Below are 21,171 nucleotides of genomic sequence, written 5' to 3' on the forward strand. Positions count from 1 at the left end.
GAGCTCTTGCAGAGGTCATTGTCACACCCTGCCAGCCTGTGAAGTGTGATCCAGGAGTGCACCTCAGGAGCACTTCTCCCACCTTGTGTTACAGCAGGTTCATTTCCTTGAAATAACACATCCCTGCTTTTATCCCATGAATGTTCTCTCTTTCCATTCCACTTGAAAGATCTTTCCCAACTTTTCCTTCCTGAGCCACCCTGGCATATTTAGACAAGCTCAGGTGGGATTTAATTAAGAAGTCTATATGGCTGATGAGCTGGAATCAGTGAGGCAGCTTTCCTAACAGGCAGCATTCTCCCTCAAAATCATGTGTAGAATGTTGCTTTAGAACCAGAAGCTGCCATGGACAGTGGTGCTGTAATGCTTTTCCTGTTTGAAACTAAATGAGGATGAAAAATGATCTACACTCAGGAGACTCACTTTTATCTTTTATCTTAATGCTTATGTGTGGTGTTTAGGAAGGTGGAGGTGGGGTTTGGGATGGTTTGTGGTCTCTTTGTGGCACACTTTCTGGTAGTTCTGAGCTAAGGAGCTACCCCATGCATACCCATGTTTCCCTGTAGCCTTCCCAGGAGGCACAATGTCCTTCTGCTATTTAAACTGCTGCCTTTCTAGTGCTGCTTTTACATGTGTCCTTTGTAAAAGAACAGGAAGGGATAGAGGTACTGATTTTCTCACCAAGTAAATACCAGAGGAATAAATTTAAAAAAACAAGAACGACAAATCTGTCCTGAAAAGCAGTAACTACTGTGAATGATGCCCTTATTTTGTTCGTACTGGAATAAAATTGTTCATTGTCAGGGAGAAGAAGCTTATTCCAGCTGAGAGTGGTTTAGATTTATTTTGCTGAAAGGAGCTTCTGGGTGAAAGAACCTAGGCATATGTTGAACAAAATATTTATACTTCTAGCTTCTAATTAACTAAAAAAAAAAGGCCCAAAACACAACAATCATTAGGAATGTAAATATTTGGAATCTGTGTCAATATTGGTTTCTTATATCAGCATGGTTTACTCCAGCCTTCTTCCCAGCCAGGGTCTGAAGTCTGACGTGCAGTTCTGTACTGATGGCTGGGTTTGGGTGCTTTGCTGTTAAAGCTCTTGCTTCTCATCAGAAGTCAGGTCCAGTGGTGTGGTCAAAGATGGTGCCTTTCAAACTCCAGCCAGCTGCTGTGTTGCTGCTGTTCCTAAATCGTTGATGTACAGACACAAGTGAAGCATTTTGAGTGTCTTATAGCAGGAATTCTTGTTTCTGTACAGTGTTTATCTTCCATGCCACTTCTATCTCAGTATTGATGAAGCAGTCTGTCAGTGCATCACAGCTCCTGAGATGCAGGCAGTCCATGCACACCTTTCCTCAGCTGCTCTGGAATGGCAATGCTGCTCCTCAGGACTGACACCAGACGGAAGCTTAAACTCCTTTTTTTTTATTGTCATGGCCAACAAAGTTGTCTGGGCAATTCAGAGCCTGAGTGCTGTGACAGGTTAATGGTCTTGCAACTGATTGATTGCTGAGGTGAAATAGCCTTTCCCAGCAGGGAATCCTGTGCCAGCAGCATGTAGCAGTAATGTTGTGGTGATGGTGAAAGGAGCTTGGAGGGGAGGAGTGTGGAATCACTGCCTGGGCACTGGGAGCTGGGGGAGGATCCTGGCCTGGCAGGACCCTTTTCTCTGCAGATGAATTGCTGACCCTCTTCCCTTGGAATGTGGGATTGGTGGCACCTGCCTTGCTGTGTTGTGATACCAAATGCATCACTTGCAAAGCATTTTTATAGAGCATTTTTTATAGAGCATCTTTAAGGCAAACATGCAGTTTTCTGGGCTGCTGTGCTTTTCTTCAAATATGCTTTTCTTACCCAGAGAATTGGAATGAATTTAAAACAACAGAGCAGGTTTTAGTCTTTACTGTCCAAGCAGGTTTGTTCTCATTTAGGTTGTAAATGAACATCTGTTTTTCTTTATCTCTGCCCTTAATGGCATATTGTCCACATCTGAAAGCAGCTGCATAATATACCCCAATTGTTTGACTTTGCTGAGCAGGCATCCTGGACCTGATGTTAGATCACAGTTGAAAGTAATTTTGCATGATCCTAGCTGGTTTACAAGGTCCAAGTCTTATTTTCTTAAGATCTAAGCAATTTCAGCTGTGTGATTTTGTGAAAAGAAGAGCAAATGAGAGGTGAGGGATAGGATGGCATCAGATAATCTGCAGCCCGAGGTTTTCTGCTCATGGATATGTCTGTGGTTTTGGAAAAAGGAGAAAAAAAGGAATTAAATGGTGATAGTACATTGAGTATTTGTTGTTGGTCTGTACCTGACAAAGCAGTGATTTCTTGCTGGTTTAGCATACTCTCATACCCACATAGTAATAAAATGAAGATTGGGAGCTTAAAATTGTATTGGTTCATATTTCTCTCTTGAAGGTGGGAAGAAGAGCGCTACCCTGAAGGCATTAAATGGAAGTTCCTAGAGCACAAAGGTCCTGTATTTGCTCCACCATATGAACCTCTGCCTGAAAATGTCAAGTTTTATTATGATGGTGAGTTAATCTGTGTTTCTACTTGCTAGGAAGAGAAATAAACATCTCAGGCTATTGCAATGTTCTTCTGGGGACTGAACAGCTGAGGAGGTGGTTGTGTTTTAGTAGCTCACTTAAATCAGCTCCTCAGCAGCAAAGAGAGGTCTGGAAGGAATTTACCTGATCCTGCTGAATTTCTCTCACTGAAGTGACACAGAGGTGAACCTGCTCTCAGTCCCTTATGGTGGTGAATCTCTGAGGTTCCTTAGCAGAATGAGGGTGTCTGATGCCTCACAGTAGCAGTGACCAGTGGAATATGTAATTGTAGCTGCCCCCTCACTGGTCACCATTAGGCTTACTCTTCTTTTCTTTAACCTCAAGAACTGCAACTTCCATCATCTGTGGTGAAATTCATGATCATTTCATGGTGGTGTGAGCATAGTATAAGGCAATTAAATTTGGGTACAGATGATTTGGATCTTGTAGGAATGAATGGGATGACCCTTGTCTCAAGGACACAGCTGTCTCATGTAAGTCATGGTCCCATTCCCTGACCACTGTGTGTGGTAGAATTAATTGGTGTGGGATTCAGGTATCCTGGGCTGCCTGGCTGGCAGAGGCTCACGTGGAAGGGATTAGATGATGTGATGTCTGTTGGAGCCTGGACTTCATGACCTGTGTGTTTCCTTTTAGTCCTGTGATCATGTTAAATGAAGGATCAAATTAACCCAGGACTGAATTAAGTGGGAGGTAATTGAATGGATGAAAATGTAATTTTTGGTGATGGGGACATCTGCACATGGAACTCTTCCAGGAGCAACGTGCTGTTTTCATGTGACATGACACAGTGTTTTTAAATACTGAGGAATAGGTGGCATTTCATTTTCAGCAGCAAAGTAGTGAAATAAATATGCTGTAGCTTATTAAAGGCTATCTCCAAGCAAGTAGCACAGTGTTCAAGGATATCTGCAACCTTCTTTCTTAGGGTTTGATAAGAACTTGATACAAATTTGGAGATTGTTTCCCTGTATTGAAAAATGCATTATCTCTCCTGCTAGAGAAGGGGAGGGGCAGATTGCACTGTGCTATCCCTTGGTGCAGACAGCAATAAGCTCCTCATCTCTCCAGCCATCTATTTCACAGAGCCTCTGCAGGGATTTTTGCAACCTCTGCCTCTGTCATCGCAGAAATTCATCAATAAGCTCAACAGTCATGGACTGGACAGGGAGGGGGTCTGGCAAATAAAGACATCCCACAAGTCTTCCTTGAGAAACTAGGCAAAAAATCAGATGTCTGATTTACACAGCAGCTGCTGAGAGCCTCTGTCTGTGCTCACAAGGCATTGTCTCATTTCAGGATTATCCCAGGGTGATTTGTAGAGCCCAGTAATGAGGCTGTGGCTGGCCAGCAGCCGGCTCACACCGGAGGAGTCTGTCCCTGGCCTGGGGATTCACTGCCTGCTTTCATCTCACATAACAACTGCTGGGCCCTTGGAAGTGTCTGTGATACAACTCTGGGAAGGAGCTTGAAATGCCAAAGCCATCCTTTTTCAGTGCCTGTGGGTTAACCAGTCACTGCTCACAGTGCAGAGGTGGCTCAAACTTGCACATTTTTCTGTAGCTAGGGCAGGGTAACAGTGTAGGTGGTGGCAGTTGCAGTAGTGGCCCTGGAGTTTCTTCTGCTTGTTATATGCCCTGGTTTTCAGTTTTGAAATCAGTATTCCTGCCTCTGGAATAAATCCTTTCTTTACAAGCTCTGTCACTAGAGTCTTTTCAAACCTTTGTGCAAAAAAAGGAAATTGTGCCCAGTGAAATATATTCTAAAGTGATTAGATAGAGGTGACTGAGCCTTCAGCTAGCTGGGAAAAATATCAGACATTTTAGCCTCATAGCATGTTACTAACTCGATAGCCTCTGTTAAGCTAAAATTGCAGCCTGGAAAAACAGTTTGCCTTGCTGTCTCTCCCTTCCCCCATTTCCTGTTATAAGCAAACAAATGCTGTATTTTAGGTTACAGCTTAAAAATTGGCAGAGTTACTGTTGGTTTAATTTAATTGTGGAATATTCTCAGATCATTGGGAGGACCTTTTGCTAAGTCCTGTTTTACAAGGGTTTATAGATCTTAGGGTTTTATAGCTGACTCCCATGCTTTAATTTTAGAGATGATGCAACTTTTGAAGATATGTAGTAAATCCAAAGATTGGTTTTTTGGTTTTTTTCTTCCAAGAGCCCAGATTGAACAGTTTCTTGTGTTCGCTTCTGTACGGTAAAATGGTTGTTAAAAATCTCCAGGTATTGACTTGCCAACTATTGGAACCTCAAATATTTCTTGAAACTAAACTAGCTAGAGCTGTGATCTGCATGCAGAATCCTTCAAAGGAATCACTGGCACCCCACATTTCATCAGGAAAGGAATCAGGACCAAAATCTGCTTGCTAGGGATGTTAGATGTCTAGCCCACAGCCTCGATGCTGCAGCAGCCTCTTTTCCCTTGTGTTTCAGTCTTCCCTTGCAGCAGTTCCACTTTGTGCTGCAGTCATGCAGAGAAGCTGGAATGTGACCCCTCCATTCACTGACAGCTCAGTCTTTCTTAAAAAAGACAGGCTTTTGAGGCTGCTTTGGAGATGCAGGAGTGCATTCCCACAGCAGAGGGAACAATTAGCAGAACCCTGACATGTTTCCCTGCAGTGAAGCAGAGTTCAATGTTTGGCATCTCTTTCCATCCTATTTGTAGAGTATCCAGAGGAAGGGCTCTTCCTGCCTAGAAATAGCTAAAGGCTGGAAGGGGTGTTCCAAGGTGGAGTCTGTCTGTGCATTGAAATACAGGGACTGTATTTCCCATATGTCTGAGTGCTGGAATATGAAATTTAATAAAATCCCTGCTTCTTTGACATCAAACAGCAGTGTCTCCCCAGGAGCACACCCAGCACGGGGTGGCTCAGCAGAGGGTTTCCTGCAGCAGGCCTTTTCCCCTTCCTGCCCTGCAGCCCAGACCTGCCTCACATCAGATTGCTGTTGCTTTTTTTTAATGTTTAGATTCCAGAGGAAATTTTTTTTTTTTTCAAAATATTTGTGGTGGAAGTCAAGCAATTGTGCTCCTTTGTTTCCTTTGTCCATTCAAGTTGCTGTATTATGTAACATTTTAAGACAAACTTCTCTGTAGTAAAAATATAATCCTTTAGGGTAGTTGCTATGTTCTCTTTATGACTTTGATTCCTGTTCACCATTTTCTTTAAGAAGAAAACCTTTCTTTGTAGGTAAAGTCATGAAGCTGAGTACCAAAGCAGAAGAAGTTGCCACATTCTTTGCAAAAATGCTTGATCATGAGTACACTACAAAGGAGATCTTCAGGAAAAACTTCTTCAAGGACTGGAGAAAGGTAAGCACACAGCCCTGGGCTGCACTGACTATGGACATGGCCAGTGTCTCCTCAGTACTGACCAGTGAAAAGGAGCTGCTGTTCCATGCACACAAAAGTTGGCAACTAAAAGCTGCCTCAACTCTAGCTGTGAAGTTTCCCCTTTATCCTGTAGTTTCACCAGGAAGAATCCTACCATAAATGCCCTTCTAAACCAACAAAGTCAGGTTTCTCTGTTCAGCACGATGGGGTGTAGCTGAACTTGCCTGTTACATGCCTTGTATAAGAGCCAGATTTACTAGAAGGAAACCCCTTCCAAAGAACTAAAACAGAGATGTTCACCTCAGTCATCAGCCATAGCAGCAAACCTTTAGATGAGTTTGATGCAGTTTGCCTGGGTGTGTTTCTGGGTTTTTCTCCCCACCCTTCAGCAGTCCCAGTCAGGTGTGGGAGTTTGGAAAGTGCTGCAGCATTGCCCACTGCCTGGGGAGATCAGAACCCTGCAAGACCAATGCCCCATAGGATGCTGCTTGTCCTTTCCTCCTTGACCTCAGCTGGAGTGAGCCTGTGCAAGAATTTGGGGATTCCTGGGGTGGGGGGGTTACTGTGAGAACCTGCCTGCTGTTCTGTTTAGGCTGCTTGGAGCAGGGTAAGCTCTGCTATGCATGAAAACTTTGTGTGTGTGTGGAAACAAAACTCTGCTTTCTTTCTGCAAGGAAATGACCTCTGAAGAGAAGAGCACTATCACCAACCTCAGCAAGTGTGACTTCACCCACATGAGCCAGTATTTCAAAGCTCAGTCGGAAGCTAGGAAACAGATGTCCAAGGAGGAGAAACAGGTACCAGTGGGAATTGCAGGAGACTTGTGGTTGTAAACATCTTTGTGCACTCATTCTCCTTGCTGTGCATGTGTCAGTGGTTTTCACCAGCTTTCAGATGATTGCTTTCATGTGAACTGTAGGAGGGTGCACTGTGCAGCTCAGGTAGGGCAGAGCACTGCATTTACAGCTGAATCTTCATCCTGTCTTGAAATTATATTGATAGGGCTGATCCTGCTTAGGGAAATAATGTTAAGTAAATAACAGCTTAAGTTAAGTAACTGCTTAAGTTAATAAAGAGAATCAGAGGTGCTGCCTCTGGGTTCATTGGTCCCTGGGAAATAATGAGCAGTGGATACTCAGTTAAGGATGGCATAGATCAGGATGGTGGAAAGGATGTAGCAATGCCATTAGTGAATAAAATGAGAGAAGAAATCTTAAACATCAAGTAATACTGTTTTTGAATGAAAAAGGAACTTTATTATCCAGTAGCATGGCTACAGTAAGAATTAAATTAACTGCAATGAATATTGGAAGGTGGAAACTTTCCCCAAGTTCTCAATTGATCTTCTGCAAAGCTCTAGTAGTTGTTCTTTGAATGAAGGGCCTGGCAGCTTGAAATTACAGCCTTTGGGATTATCAAAATGGAGAGCCCTTGTCTTCCTGCTGTTTCTGTTTGATAATTGTGGGTGACCCTTCAGTTCCTGTCCATGGTAGCTCTTAAAATGGAAAAGAAGTGGCTTTTTCTGTTTCTTAGATGGTACAGCAGTGCTCTCTGTGGGTCAGTTGTTTTATTTTGAGCTACAGTGTTTTTATTTTTCCTTCTATATAATTAGAATTCAGGCACAGAAATATGCAGTGAAATCTCAGCACATTCTTTCTTAGAAGACTGTGTTCTGCTTGTGAAACCATTTGCTGACACAGGCTTGACATACAGCAGCCTGGAGACATTCCTTTGCATGCTTTCCAATGCTGAGTTCAAACACAGAAGTCTTTTATACACAGAATTTTTATACATAAACAACAAGATAGGAAGTCCAGTGGATGTCAAATGCTCAGCATAAAATATAAAGTAGCAGTACTGTGCTGGGGTACCCTTGAAGCTGAGATATATGGATAGAGATACACGCCTCTATTTTGGCAAAATTGTAGCTGCCTTCACCAGCACTGACCTGTTTCCCTCAAATACAACTTTTGAGAGAGTTTTCACATATTCTTTCCCTTTTTCCAGTTTGTGCTGCATGCATTTTATGAATGCTTTTCTGGCCAGTCTGATACACTTGCTATGATGGGGATCTGGTTTTTGGTTGGGTCTTCAGAATAAGTGTGGTGCAAATATAAAAATGAAAGTCTTGGCATGTAAAGGTCCATGTGGTGCTACGTGTGCCTTACCATCTTTGCTTTTGGCTTTTCCCAGAAAATCAAAGAGGAGAATGAGAGGCTATTGAAGGAGTATGGTTACTGTGTGATGGACAACCACAAGGAGAGGATTGCCAACTTTAAGATTGAACCTCCAGGTCTCTTCCGAGGTCGTGGGAACCATCCCAAAATGGGAATGTTGAAGAGACGCATCATGCCCGAAGACATCATCATTAACTGCAGCAAGTGAGCACTGCATGCTGCACACCTTGGCTTGGCTTTCTGCAGCTCATGCTTTAAAACCCTCCATAAGTTGATGCTCAAACATGTAGAATTAGGGATGCAGCTTATCTTGTTCTCATATGGATAAGAAACTGAGTCATACAAGCAAAGACTGAACAAGGCAATCATGGGTTTCATGTAGAAATTTTTCAGTGTATTTTCTTCCTCACGCCTACAGCCTACATCTGCCTAAACTGCCTTTCCTGCCAGTATTTCCAGAAAATAATTTTCTTCTACAATAGGTTGCCCTACCTAGTCTTCATAAGTGTCCACACCATTACAGTATTCACAAATCAAAACTGATCCTGGCAATGTGTCCCACCTGCAGTATAATTCTTCAGCAGGTACATATTGCTAGCAGTTACATTCCTGATCTTTGTTCATTCTGATTTACTTGGTTTCCTGCTTGTGGAGATAATTCACTTCTGTTGCCTCAGTTCCTTTCCCTGCACTTTGTGTAATGCTGTTTATTACCTTCTCTGTTTTGATGATGAGGAGATTTTCTTTAAATAGCTGTTATGGTCTGTTTTCTAATTCTCTGTAGGGATTCCAAAATCCCTGCCCCTCCACCAGGACACAAATGGAAGGAGGTCCGGCATGATAACAAGGTGACCTGGCTGGTGTCATGGACTGAGAACATCCAAGGCTCTATCAAATACATTATGTTGAACCCTAGCTCAAGAATTAAGGTAAAGATCCAGTTACAAAAACAAAACCAAAGCAATCTTCCTGGTCATGTTTCCAAGAGCAAATGTAGGTCAGGGAAGAGTTTGGAGGTAAAGCTACATGGCTGTTTGATATGGGGAACCTTCTGTGCTTCTGTTCCCCCTTGAAAAGAGAGGATACACTTACTGCCCAGGAGAGCAGGTGAAATCTGGAAAATGTCTCATGAAAAGCAGCATTGTATCATTTCTAGTAGGAATCCTTTAACCTGTGTAAACCTAAAATAAAACAATTTATCCAAAAACAGTCTTGCTCTGGTAGATATCTCACATACAATTGGCTTTAACTTCCCTTCCCTGGTATTGTAGTGAAGTGCTGACCATGGGTTGTTAATTAGTTCTTTGTAAAATCAAAAACCCAGCCAGGCTCCTGGCTGAGAAGGCTGGTAAGGAGCTCATGACTGAAGGAAAACAAACTCCTGCTGTGGGAGCAAATACCCACTCTGTGGATCAAGTCCATAAAAGCAAGAATTTAAGCTTCTTTCATAAAGTCTTTTTCTGAGAGATTTTTTCCTGGATTGGTAACTGGGAGTTTGTTCTACAAATACAGGAGGAAAAATATCTCTATTCCTTATGAATTCCTGCCCTCTTTTTGCTGTGTCTTGAATATATAATAATGATGATGAACTGTTGATGTTGCTTTTGCCTTTTATGGGTATTTAATTACACAGCTGAAAGAACATAAGTGCCATCTGAATAAAGCAAAGGAAACCATTTGTATTTTGAGAAGCAGGGAAGATGTGTCTTTTGTGTCTCTCTAGTTGCTTCCATGGAAGTGTTTAATATCATGGAAATCTGAATGACCTGCAGCTGTGTGGCTGCACAGTGTGAAGCTGAGCTGTGCAGCAGCAGCATCTCAGTGCTTTTGTACAGTGAGACCATTTGCCACACACGGGCTTGCAAAGCCTTGAGATGCAGATGGGAGCTAGTCCTCTGCCTGCTCTGTAGTGCTGACTCTGTTCCAACTTCCCTGCAGGGTGAGAAGGACTGGCAGAAGTACGAGACAGCTCGGAGGTTGAAGAAGTGTGTAGATAAAATCCGGAATCAGTACCGAGAAGACTGGAAATCCAAAGAGATGAAAGTACGGCAGAGGGCTGTGGCTCTCTACTTCATTGATAAGGTGAGGCTCCTTCCTTGGTCCTCTCACCTTCCCTGCCCTGCTGGGAATACTTGGGAAAGCTGTGTGTTTGTCTTGAAGGCAGAGTTGAGCCCAGTTACTAAGGTATCCTGAGACTTCCTGGGGAGCAGGCTCCTTTTCCTTCCCATTACCTGGAGTCCAGAGCAATAAACTATTGTACTAAGCACAGCTATTTCAGGCAGCATTGTTTAGTTCAGGCAAAACTCACAGCCTGGTTCCAGAATCACCCAGTTGGATTACTGGGAAGTTTGTGTGGGCCTTTTGTCTCCAGCTGTTTCAGTTTGCCTGCTGGGAATTTCTGCTGGTTTGTCACCTCTTCAGTATAAGGTCACAGTTGTGAGGTTTTGTAATTATGCTAATTTTTTCACCATGGCATAAAGAAAACTGCAGTTGTGTTGATGCATTTAAAGCAACATAAAACCAGCTCCCAGAGAGCTGTTTCCTAGTAGCATATGGTGTCTTGACTAACTAAATTAACAGGTTTTGTTCAAAATGGTTTGATGTAAACCAGGGAACTTTGATGTGAATAATCGTGGTTTCATATGACCACTGAAGATTTCAAACATTAGAAATTGTTTTAGCCAGCACTTTTGAAATATGTTTTTTTCATGCAGCCAAACGTAGCCTTTAGATAATTTATACAAGCCAATATTTATATAACCTGCTATTTGAAATGTATTTAGTGTGCAGTGAATAGGTAGGATTATAGAAGATGAAGAGCTGAACCATATGAATTGTTTCAAGTAGAGTTCACATGGAAGTCAAATTGATTTTTAAAACCTGCCACACTTTTTGAAATTAATTCCCGTTAATCAGAACTGTCTCACAGTTACTTAATAAGCAAAACTTTGTAAAGCATTCTGGCTTAAACTTAAAAAAAAAGTTTAAAAAAGAAGGAGATACTCTCCTCTGGACACTGCTGGTTCTAGGCCAGTATCTGAAGGTTTGCATCATCTCTGTATTCTGGGGACAGTTTGAATTCCTTACCTTTTGTCTTGATATAAATGTAGCTTGCCCTGAGAGCTGGTAATGAGAAAGAAGAAGGAGAGACAGCTGACACCGTGGGCTGCTGCTCTCTGAGAGTGGAGCACATCAAGCTGCATCCTGAGCTGGATGGGCAGGAATACGTGGTTGAGTTCGACTTCCTCGGGAAGGACTCCATCCGATACTACAACAAAGTCCCTGTGGAGAAGAGGGTAAGGCACAAGCACATACACACACTCAGCAGCACAGAGGTGTGCTCAGCACAGTCTGGGTGCCATTAACAGCTTGCTTTATCACTGCTCAGCTACCAAGCCAGAAAAGAAGTCAGTTAATGTGACATGCTTGTGGTGTGACACAGCCCAGCAGATGAGATGTTCAGACATCCTGCAGCTCTTCCCTGTGGTCTCAGTGTGAAGAGTTGACATAACATAACTGAAAAGCTGTGTTAGACAAGCTTCCTGGATCTCATTCTCATCATCAGAGTTGGTTTTGTCACCTGTAGATGGTGGAGTTGCATGCCCATGTGACAAGTAACAGCATAAATGGTTCTGCAGTACTGCTGGCACTGGCAGAGCAGCAGTTTGACTGGGGCTTTGGTAATGGACACCTCTGTCACAGTGGTTTGGGTCATGTTGGAGCAGACCCCTCACAGGGGTAGATCTTCACCTTGGCTGCTCCAGAGCCTGTGGAGAAGGTGCACTGATCCCTCTGGCCTATGAACTTGGGTGTCTGCCAGCCAAGATTTCTTATGCCATGTCAATTCTTTTATTGCTGTCACCAGTTTCAAATTTGCTGTGATTTTGGCCTCATTTCAGAATCAATCCCTATCCAGCAGCTGGAGGCTGGAGGGCACTATCTGAACTGTTTTTGTGGGTGTAACAGCTTTGCATCTGGCCCACAGCTCTGTGGTCTGAGTTAGATACCCTGTGTATAATACTGTGGTAATTATCATGACAGTCAGACAGTAAATGTTGGCCCCTTGAGGAGCAAAACAACTGGAAAAAAAATCAAAAGTACTGCTGCTCTAGAAATTAATGTGTGCTGGAATTCTTGGTTCCGTGTGTAAAGAAGAAAACATGTTTTTCTATTTAAGTTTATTGGTATCTCTTGGGTTTTTTCAGTGCTTTAAATGGGGAGTTGATTATTGTGGAACTAAAAATCTTTGTGTGTTGGGTGTCTATAGAAGAATGTGTTTTGTTGAGAAGCTGGAGAATGGTAGTAAACAGAGCTGGGATTTGTGGTCGCTGTTATAATCAGAGATTCTTTGATTATTCTCCCTATCCCAGTGAGACATGTTTGGGATGAAATTGTATGAAACAATGCAGCAGTGAGGAGGGTTGGTTTCTTGGAGCTTCAGTCCATGGGAAATGGCTCAGGGATCTCTTGGGCTTGAGTAATAATGGGAGAGGAAGGAAAAGGCAGTAGCTTTGGGGTCTCTTCTCTGTTAGGCAGCAATACCAGAGCAGTTAAGTCTGCTGACTGTAATTTTGATCCAAAGGATGAGAGGGCATTGCAGGCTCAGGACTCCTGTTGCTGGGGAGGAACCTGCAACACAAGCATTGCATTGAGAGATGGGCCTTTGTCTGCTGGGAAGTAACATCCAGCATCATCACTGCTCCCTGAAAGCAGTTTAATGGCTCCCTGGCAGTTCTGTTTTCCTACAGCTTAGTACTGCCCAGTGCTGTCTGGTCTGTGTACCTGACATTCCTGGTTTTCTTTTCCTGCAGGTGTTTAAGAATCTTCAGCTGTTCATGGAGAACAAGCAGCCTGAGGATGACCTCTTTGACCGCCTCAATGTAAGCACATAGTTCATGGTGAGGGTGCTGGAGCACCCTGTGCAGGCCTGCTCTGCACCAGGCACTAACAGCTGCTCTGTTCCAGAAATGGTTTCAGTGGAAATTTGCTTCCAGAGCAGCCTCAAAGCACTGAGAATCTGTCTCAGCCTGAATTGTCCACTGTGCCCACAGGTTCCCAAAGCGATGGGCCTTGGTCCTGGAGAGCCTGCCTGGCTCTGACCAGAGTTCAGAGATGATGGATGTGTGAGGTGACAGATTTGCACATGCTGTCCCTGTCTGCACACTTGGCTCTGTGGGAGCACTGTGGTGGTCCAGGCATGTTTATTGTTGCTGGAAACCAAAACCTCCACACCAAAGAAATCCTTTTTGGCCACTTCTGGTACTTGTTACCTATCTAATACTTGTTGGTTCTTTGTTCACTTTTGCTGTGGTTTCAGTAATGCTGTGGCTATTCTATTGTGGTCAGGTCTGAGGACACCAGACCTCAGATATGAGCTGCAAATTCTATGACAGCCATGGAACCAGGCTTCACAAACACTGTGGTCATTCCTAGTGCTCACTGTCATTTTCTTTCTGCTTCTTTAGACCAGTATCTTAAATAAACACCTTCAAGACCTTATGGAGGGACTGACAGCCAAGGTATTCCGTACTTACAATGCCTCCATCACGCTACAGCAGCAGCTCAAGGAGCTCACCAATCGTAAGTCTTGCCCCTTGAAGCTGGGAGGGAAACAGATCACCCTGCAATAGAGACCTGGCTTCCTTGGCTGAGCCACAAGTTGTGTATCTGTTCACCACTTCCTTGTTACAGTTCCCCCAGTGCAAATGTCAAGCAGCTGAGGTCTGACCAAAAATCTGCTGTCAGACAGTGTTTTTGGGTGGTTGAGCAGCTTAGCACTGGGGCAGAACAGAACTGACCAGGGTGTGCTTTCCGGGTTATGCCTATCCTTTACCAAATCTGTTTTCTTTCTATTAATTGTAGGGTGCTGTAGATGACAGGCAAGACAGATGCATGTGTAACAGCCCCATGTTTCTTGGCTGCTCATCCACAGCCCCTGGCAGCAGTGCTGCCTTGCCCTTTGCAGCTTTACCAAGTGGGCACATTGGACTTGTGAAGCCCAGCAGTGTCCTGGGCAGGGTGGTCCTGCTGTCCCCTGCTCTGGTTGTGCTTCCCTCCTGCTGAGCTGAGATGATGTCAGTGGTGATGAGAAAGGAGTTGGGGGCTGGGATGGAAGTGGCCAGGCTGGGGACTGTAGTTGGAGTGCAGCGTTGAGACTGGACATAGGAGGGGAAGGCTGGTTCTGCAGTGGCTGTGGGACACTGGCTGGGGCACCAGAGCCTGGAGAGCTCACGTGTTCACCACTCTCCATCCCTCACAGCGGATGACAACATCCCAGCAAAGATCCTCTCCTACAACCGTGCCAACAGAGCGGTGGCCATTCTGTGTAACCACCAGAGAGCTCCGCCCAAAACCTTCGAGAAGTCCATGATGAACCTGCAGAGCAAGGTACCTCCCTCTGCCAGCTCTGGGGCAGCAGGGCTCCACGTGCTGCAGCTCAGGAGTCAGCATTCCTTTCCCTTGGGGTGAAAGCAGGGCCTGCTTTTCCCTGCCAGCAGCTGGTGGTGTGCCTCAGAGATGGACCTGCTTGGAGATGAGCAGTGAGCTGGAAGGGCTTCTCTGAGTTGTCTTTTACCTGTAAAAAAGACCTGACTCTTTTTCTGCCCTTCATCCTATAGCTGTGAGAGCAGCAGTCTCTGGCTCTGATCTGTGTCCCCTAAAGAGCCTGGAGAGGGCATCTACCCCTGTTGTGTGAATCCCAGGCCACTGTCAGTGTGTACATAGTACATTATGCCCCTCTGACTTGACCTCTTCCTTTGCAGATTGTTTCTGGTGAAGGCCATGAGGTCCAAAGGGGTTAGGTCTGTTCCTGGTCTGGCTTTAGAATAACCTTCACAATAAGGAGTTCTGGTTTGGCACTGCAGTGTCCCCTGCTTCCATAACACCTAACATGGCTGCCTTCACCCTAGATCCTCGAGCTTGGGGATGTTTAAGAGGAGTGGTTGAACAGGGGCTGCAAAATGCTGAATCTCCCTGAATCCCAAGCTTACTGAAGAAGAACTGCCTGAAGTGTTAACACCTTTCAATGTGTAGGATTTGGGGCTGATTCCTTCTGAGGGATCAGGGATCATCCTTCCATGTAGCCATCAGAGAGCTGGTAGTGGTGGGATGCAGTGAGGGAAGACAAGTTGCCAGGAGGGGTTTGTTGGCCAGGCCAGACCAAGCCAGTTCCTGCATGGTTGTAGCTGTGTAGGAAAGCACCAGCTTGTCTTTGGAAATGAGTGAGGCCCTGTTTGTGAGGGGCATATTCACCACACTTGGCTGTGCAGTGGCCAGTGGCCTGATTGCTCTGCAGGAGTGGATCTGACTGCTGGGAGATTCTGAACGTGGTCACAAATGGGCCTCCTGGGTCATGCTGCCCAGGGGTTACTGACACAGCTGCCAGCAGCTTGTTCTCAGTGCTGCCATCTGGTTTTGCCTCTCCTAGATTGATGCCAAGAAGGAGCAATTAGCTGATGCCAGGAGGGAACTGAAAAGCGCCAAAGCTGATGCCAAGGTCCGGAGGGATGAGAAGTCTAAAAAGTAAGGCTGGTGTTCCTGGGCTGTGCAATGCTCCCAGAAGGGGTCCTTGTATTCCCCTTTCCTGGCCTTTCATTTGGCTTTCTTTTGCCCTGTTCATTCTATGCATGAAGAAACAGCCATCTGTGGGGTGGTCTGACCCTGCAGTTCCTGACGTGGTCACTCATGGCCAGCCCTGGGAGCTGAGCCCTGCCAGTGCTCACCCACCCCACTGCTGCCCAGGACCAGTGTGCAGCATTGCTGTGTTCCTGGGGAGAGGGCTCACACAATTAATGAATTGCACAGCAGCTCCCTGAGTTCCTCACTCCCTGTTGGAAGCCCACAGCACAGTGCTGGGGCTCCATGTGGGCTCTGCAGAGCAGCCACAAGGGAGCTGAGTTACAGAGCTCTGGAAGCAGGATCACAGCATGATTACTGAGGGATAGCTGGGCTGCTGGGAGAGTGGGTGTAGCATCAGAACTGTTCAGGCTGTTGCATCCAACCCTTTAAAACAAAACTGCTGCTTAAGATTCCTGCTCTGCCTCTTGGAAAATGTCAGTTCTTAATTGCATGTGCTGAGTTTGTTGTTGTCACCATCTGTGCTGACACAGCTGCCCTGTGTGGCTGGTGGCAGTGCTTACCTTGAGCAGAGTCCCTTTGGGTTCCTGCAGTGCTAACAGGGCATGAGGAGTTGAGTGCTTTGTTCTTTGCCACCCCAGGACAGTGGAGAGCAAGAAGAAAGCAGTGCAGAGGATCGAGGAGCAACTGATGAAGCTGGAGGTTCAGGCTACAGATAGGGAGGAGAACAAGCAGATTGCTTTGGGCACCTCCAAACTCAACTATCTGGATCCCAGGATCTCTGTTGCTTGGTAAGCACCTGCTGGGGTGTGTTGGGGTGATCCACCCCTTCACCTCTGTCTCATCCCCCCACATAGTAACAAGGGCAGGGTCTCTGGCCTTCCTTTTATCCCTAACTCTAACAGCATCTCCTCTCCTGCAGGTGTAAGAAGTGGGGAATTCCTATAGAGAAGATATATAACAAAACCCAGCGAGAGAAATTTGCCTGGGCTATCGACATGGCAGAGGAGGACTATGAGTTTTAACCTGTTTTTATTGAGATTAATTTTATGGGAAAAGGGAGTAGCCTGGTTTTTAGGGAGATTGATAAACTGTGAGCCTTACTTGTCCTTGGATGCTGGGGAAGGGGGAGGAAAGGGGCAAGTGAGCATCAGATAAAACAGCCAACATCTTGCAGAAAGCATAACCTGGAAATATCTTAAAGGAGCTGAGCCAGTTGTCCTATGGACAACTTATTTAAAAATGTTTCAGAGATCCAAATTCTAGCTGTCTGGTTTGTGTGGTTTTTCTCTTGAGGCAGGGCAAGTGGATGGGGGATTTGTCAACCTTCCGCCAGGCAAATTCACCATCACACTGAGAGCGTGGGAATCTTTAGCTACTGTATACAAAATCCAATTATATTGGTGCGTTTTTACAGTTAGGGTTTTGCAATAACTTCTATATTTTAATAGAAAATGGACTCCTTAACCCCTGCCCTTCCCCTCCCTCACCCGCCCCATTTCAGAATTTAACGAAAAAAACAAATTTTAAGGAACCCAACGCACCTGTTACAGCTGTCACTATAGTCATGGAAATACCCAAATCTTTTTCAATTTGTCACTTGAAACAGTTGTGGCATTGGAATATAAATTACAAATATCCATCACATTTGTTCAGAGCAAATCATGATGGGAAATCGGCCTCCTGACTTGAGTGTTCCTATTTTAAATGTGAATTTTTATTTCTTTTTAATTATTTTAAAATATTTAAACAGTTTTCTTTCTTTATGATCTTAAAGATCTTGTAGGTTTGGGGAGCGGGTGGGGGGAGGGGGCCGTGTGATGGAAAGATGTGTGTGAAATTTGAGGACAAGTGAAATTGGAAACAAATGACATTCCCATCACCCTTTGTTCTGAACATGCTCTGTACACTTCCAAGAATTATCTACTTTTTAGGTTTGTCAGACTGTTTTACCTTCCCCCCCCCCTTTTTTTCTAAGCCCCACTCCCCTCTTTTACTTGAAAGATTTTATTGTGTAAAAAGAAGTTTCACAGGTCAATAAATTTCGAGGGAAATGAGCATTGGTCCAAAAAGGAAAATAATCAAGATTTTAGGGCTTTTATTTTTTCTTTTGTAATTGTGTAAAAAAATTTTAAAAATTAAAAAGCAGAATTTTAATGTGAAACCTTTTTTTGCTATAATCATTAGTCTTAGATGCATTGTTAGCGTAGTGTGTGTGCAAGACCATTTCCTGCAGCCTTTCCTCAACAAGTATCTTCTATTTTTATCATGAATTCCCTTTTAATCAACTGTAGGTTATTTAAAATAAATTCCTACAACTTAACTGAGTGTTGGTGTCTCTGTGTTCTTTCACCTCTGGCCTGGACATGAGGTCCCTTTGGTGGCTTGGCTGGGGGAGATGTGGGGTGCAATGGCTGTTCCCAGCAGGAATTCTCTGAAGGATGTGGTCCATCCCTGCCTTGCTGTGATTGTGGTGGCCACTGAGGGTTTCCATGCAGGCACAGCTCACAGTTTGCTTTATCCTGGGAAAAGGACAGCAGAGAGCAGGAGCAGGGGGGTGCAGTGACACCAGAGCTGCTCTTGCTGGTTTCTCTGCTGCCTGTTATCCAGCCCCAGCCCTCTGCACAGAGCAGGATGGAGGGAGAGCAGCTCCTTCCCCTTCATGGCTGGGCAAGGACTCGGGTGATGAGGCTGATGGATGCATTCTCCTCCCTGGCACTGGGAGATGCCCTGGCCTGGTGTCCTTGGGGACTGTGAGCAGACACAGCCCTGGCTCCTCTGCAAGCACCTCCCCGTGACCCCAGAGCTGGGTGGGCTCCCAGAGCCCGAGGGGAGCTGTGGGGTCAGGCTCAGCCAGCTGAGGAGCCTCTGGGCAGCCAGCCCCCAGCAGGGCTTCCTGCTGCTCTCTGCAATCTTCCAGGCACTTTGTTGTGGCTGCACAAACTCGCAGTTTGGCAGGAGCTGCCGTTTGCTCTCTGGGGCCTTTCCAAGGTGCAGTGGTGAAAATGCCAGCAGAGAGGGAAAGGGGCTCATTGTGCTCCTGACCTGCCCGTGCCTGAACAATGCAGCCTGTAAAAATATCATTTCTATTTATACAGCTCTCCTTCCCGCCTGCAGACCTGGCCCAATTCTCCCCTATCTGACAAGTTCCAGAATCTTACACCACTGAACAGGGAGTTGTGGAATGCAGTGGGATGTTCTCCCACAGAGGGGGTCCCCACCCCAGCATTGCTGCTGGCAGACCCACCTTCTCCCTGGGCATGGGGTGCCCTGGCCAGGCTGGGACGTCTGTGCTCTGCTGGAAGTGCAAGGCCAGCCTCATGTCCAAGGCTGCAGCGTGTTGTGCCTCTGTCAGCAAGAAGGAGAAAGATGTTGGTGCAAAACCCACCCTTGAAAATCCTCCCAGCACTGGGGAGCACAGGCTCTGTCCCAGGCAGGGAGCTGAGGGTTTAATCAGTGGTTTTGCCTGTGGTACAGCAGGGTGAGGACCACACACCCCACGCTTTCCATGGAGAATTCCCAGACCCCACTGAGTCACTGTGCAGAGAAATGTGGCACAAACGTGCCACATCCTGTCTTGCATCCCTTCACTGCAGTGCCTGTGCTCGCCCAGTGCCACCACCCCACTTTGGCTGTTCTGTCCCACAGCCAGGGAAACTGAGGCAGCAGTGATAGGACAGTGCAGAGGGCACCGGTGTAGGTTTGAACTGGATCTGCTGCATCACAAGCCCATGGACAGGGCCAAGGGGAGGTGCAAAACCCTGCAGGATTCAGCCCCACCCCCCTTGAAGTCGTAAGAATTCCAGGGTTGAAAATTGAAACCAGGTGAATTGGATATTAAAAAAGGCTGTGCTCCCTGCGCAGCACCGGGGAGCGGAGCCCGGAGCCGCAGCGGGGTTTGCACCGGTGCTGGCTGCCACCCACAGGAGCTGCCGTGCCTGGAAGGGACAGGGACAGAGGCAGGGACAGGGACAGGGACAGGGGCAGGGGCAGGGACAGGGACAGGAGCAGGGAAGCAGCCTGCGGGCACGGCTCTGCCCAGCTCCAGCCCCGGGCTCTACTCTCCATCCCAGCACTGCCCGGGCAGCAGCACCGCTGCCCCCAGGGCTGCCACATCCTTCCCCCGGGGCGGTTTTCTTTACACACCCCGGGCAGCACAGAGCAGGCAGAGTGAATCAATAACCCTGCAGCCAGGGACTGCACCACTCGTTTGCATCAGTGTCGGGCAGCTCCTCCGAGTGCGTGGTCCCCAGGGCAGGAGAGGGACACAGGGATGCATCCCTTCCCAGGCACTGGTCAGAGGGATGCTGGGCTGCAGGGACTCCCACACTTTGCTGTGGGGTGGCCTCAGAGTGCTGTGTCCCTGGGTTTTGTTTGTCCCCAGGCCTTGAGCATGCCTGGGGCTGTCCTTAAGCCAGAGGTCACCTGGCCATTGTCCTGTTCCTGGTGGAGGATGCAGCTGCTCCATGAATCCTGCAGGATATGGGGGATGGCATCCCGTGCTGCGGAACTGGGAAGGGGGAGGTGCTGGGGCCACTCTAAGGGGAAAATCCCCCTTTTCCTTGAGGTGTTTGCAAGGGGAGATTGCAGAACACCCAGGCTTCCACAGCCACATGGTGAACACAACCCAGGGAATTTCTTCAAAAGCAAAACCAGGAATACAGTGGAAGTTTTTGCTGCCCTGTGGGGTGGGGGTTATTGTTCACAGCCTGGCTGGTACAGGAGCTGGGACCACCAAATGGGGCTCTCGTGCAGCAGGCACACAAAGGCTGCAAATTTCCTGTGCTGTCAAATTAAACAGTGGAATTCCTTGGCACACAGCATCTTAGACACTGAGAGCTAATGCAAGGCTCAAAGATGATCATTCAGACTTGGAAAATAAAAAATATCCATGGCAAACAGCTCATTGTAAACCACATCCTGCACGTGCTGACCCCGAGCTGCAGGACACACCTTGCCCAGTGCTCTCCATCAGCAGGAACAGGCAGTGCTTGGGAACAAGGGAGTTACCTTTTCTGCCTCTTCGATGGCCACACTCCCTTCTCAGGTTTTGCCCTCAAAAACAAGGGTGTGCCCGTAATGGTCAGCTATTTTAAGACCACCAGGAGCTGGCTGCTTCCTGCCGGTCCCAAGTGAGGCCATTGCACAAGGCAGGAGCTGCTTCCCTGGCAGCTCACCCCGGAGAGAACGGGCTCAGAGTGCTGTGCCAGCTCCAAGCACAGGCTCCAGCAGCTCTGGCTCAGCTGAGCACATCCCCAGCATCCCTGCAGTGCTGCCACACACTGCTCATTCCTATCAGGGCAGGTCTGGGCTCTCACCTCTCTGTCCTTGCCTGTTTGATGCCCAGACACCAGGTAGGATCCTGAATGACCTTACTGTGTGTGCACATGTGTGTGCTGGGGAATGTCCCTGTGGAGGCAGGTGAGGCTGTAGGACAGAGGGAGCTGCTCACATGGAGGATCCAGTCAGGGATGGGGCCCTCATGTAGAAAATGATGCACC

General features: G+C 46.5%; 1 protein-coding gene across 2 annotated transcripts in view; it reads left to right on the top strand.

The window, feature by feature from the left end:
• TOP1 (DNA topoisomerase I) overlaps window positions 1-17,998 on the top strand; it is a 68,213-nt gene extending 50,215 nt beyond the window's left edge. For both annotated transcript variants that reach the window (XM_079321806.1, XM_079321807.1), the window contains 13 exons: window positions 2,425-2,540; window positions 5,776-5,897; window positions 6,593-6,715; window positions 8,112-8,299; window positions 8,880-9,024; window positions 10,034-10,177; window positions 11,206-11,391; window positions 12,907-12,975; window positions 13,561-13,675; window positions 14,355-14,482; window positions 15,522-15,616; window positions 16,312-16,461; window positions 16,593-17,998. In XM_079321806.1, coding sequence (XP_079177932.1) covers window positions 2,425-2,540; window positions 5,776-5,897; window positions 6,593-6,715; window positions 8,112-8,299; window positions 8,880-9,024; window positions 10,034-10,177; window positions 11,206-11,391; window positions 12,907-12,975; window positions 13,561-13,675; window positions 14,355-14,482; window positions 15,522-15,616; window positions 16,312-16,461; window positions 16,593-16,695 — 1,684 coding nt within the window. In that variant the 3' untranslated portion in view covers window positions 16,696-17,998. The remainder of the gene's footprint in view (window positions 1-2,424; window positions 2,541-5,775; window positions 5,898-6,592; window positions 6,716-8,111; window positions 8,300-8,879; window positions 9,025-10,033; window positions 10,178-11,205; window positions 11,392-12,906; window positions 12,976-13,560; window positions 13,676-14,354; window positions 14,483-15,521; window positions 15,617-16,311; window positions 16,462-16,592) is intronic.
• Window positions 17,999-21,171: the final 3,173 nt, after the last annotated feature.

The sequence above is a fragment of the Erithacus rubecula genome (genome assembly GCF_903797595.1).
Source record: "Erithacus rubecula genome assembly, chromosome: 18".
NCBI lineage: Eukaryota > Metazoa > Chordata > Aves > Passeriformes > Muscicapidae > Erithacus > Erithacus rubecula.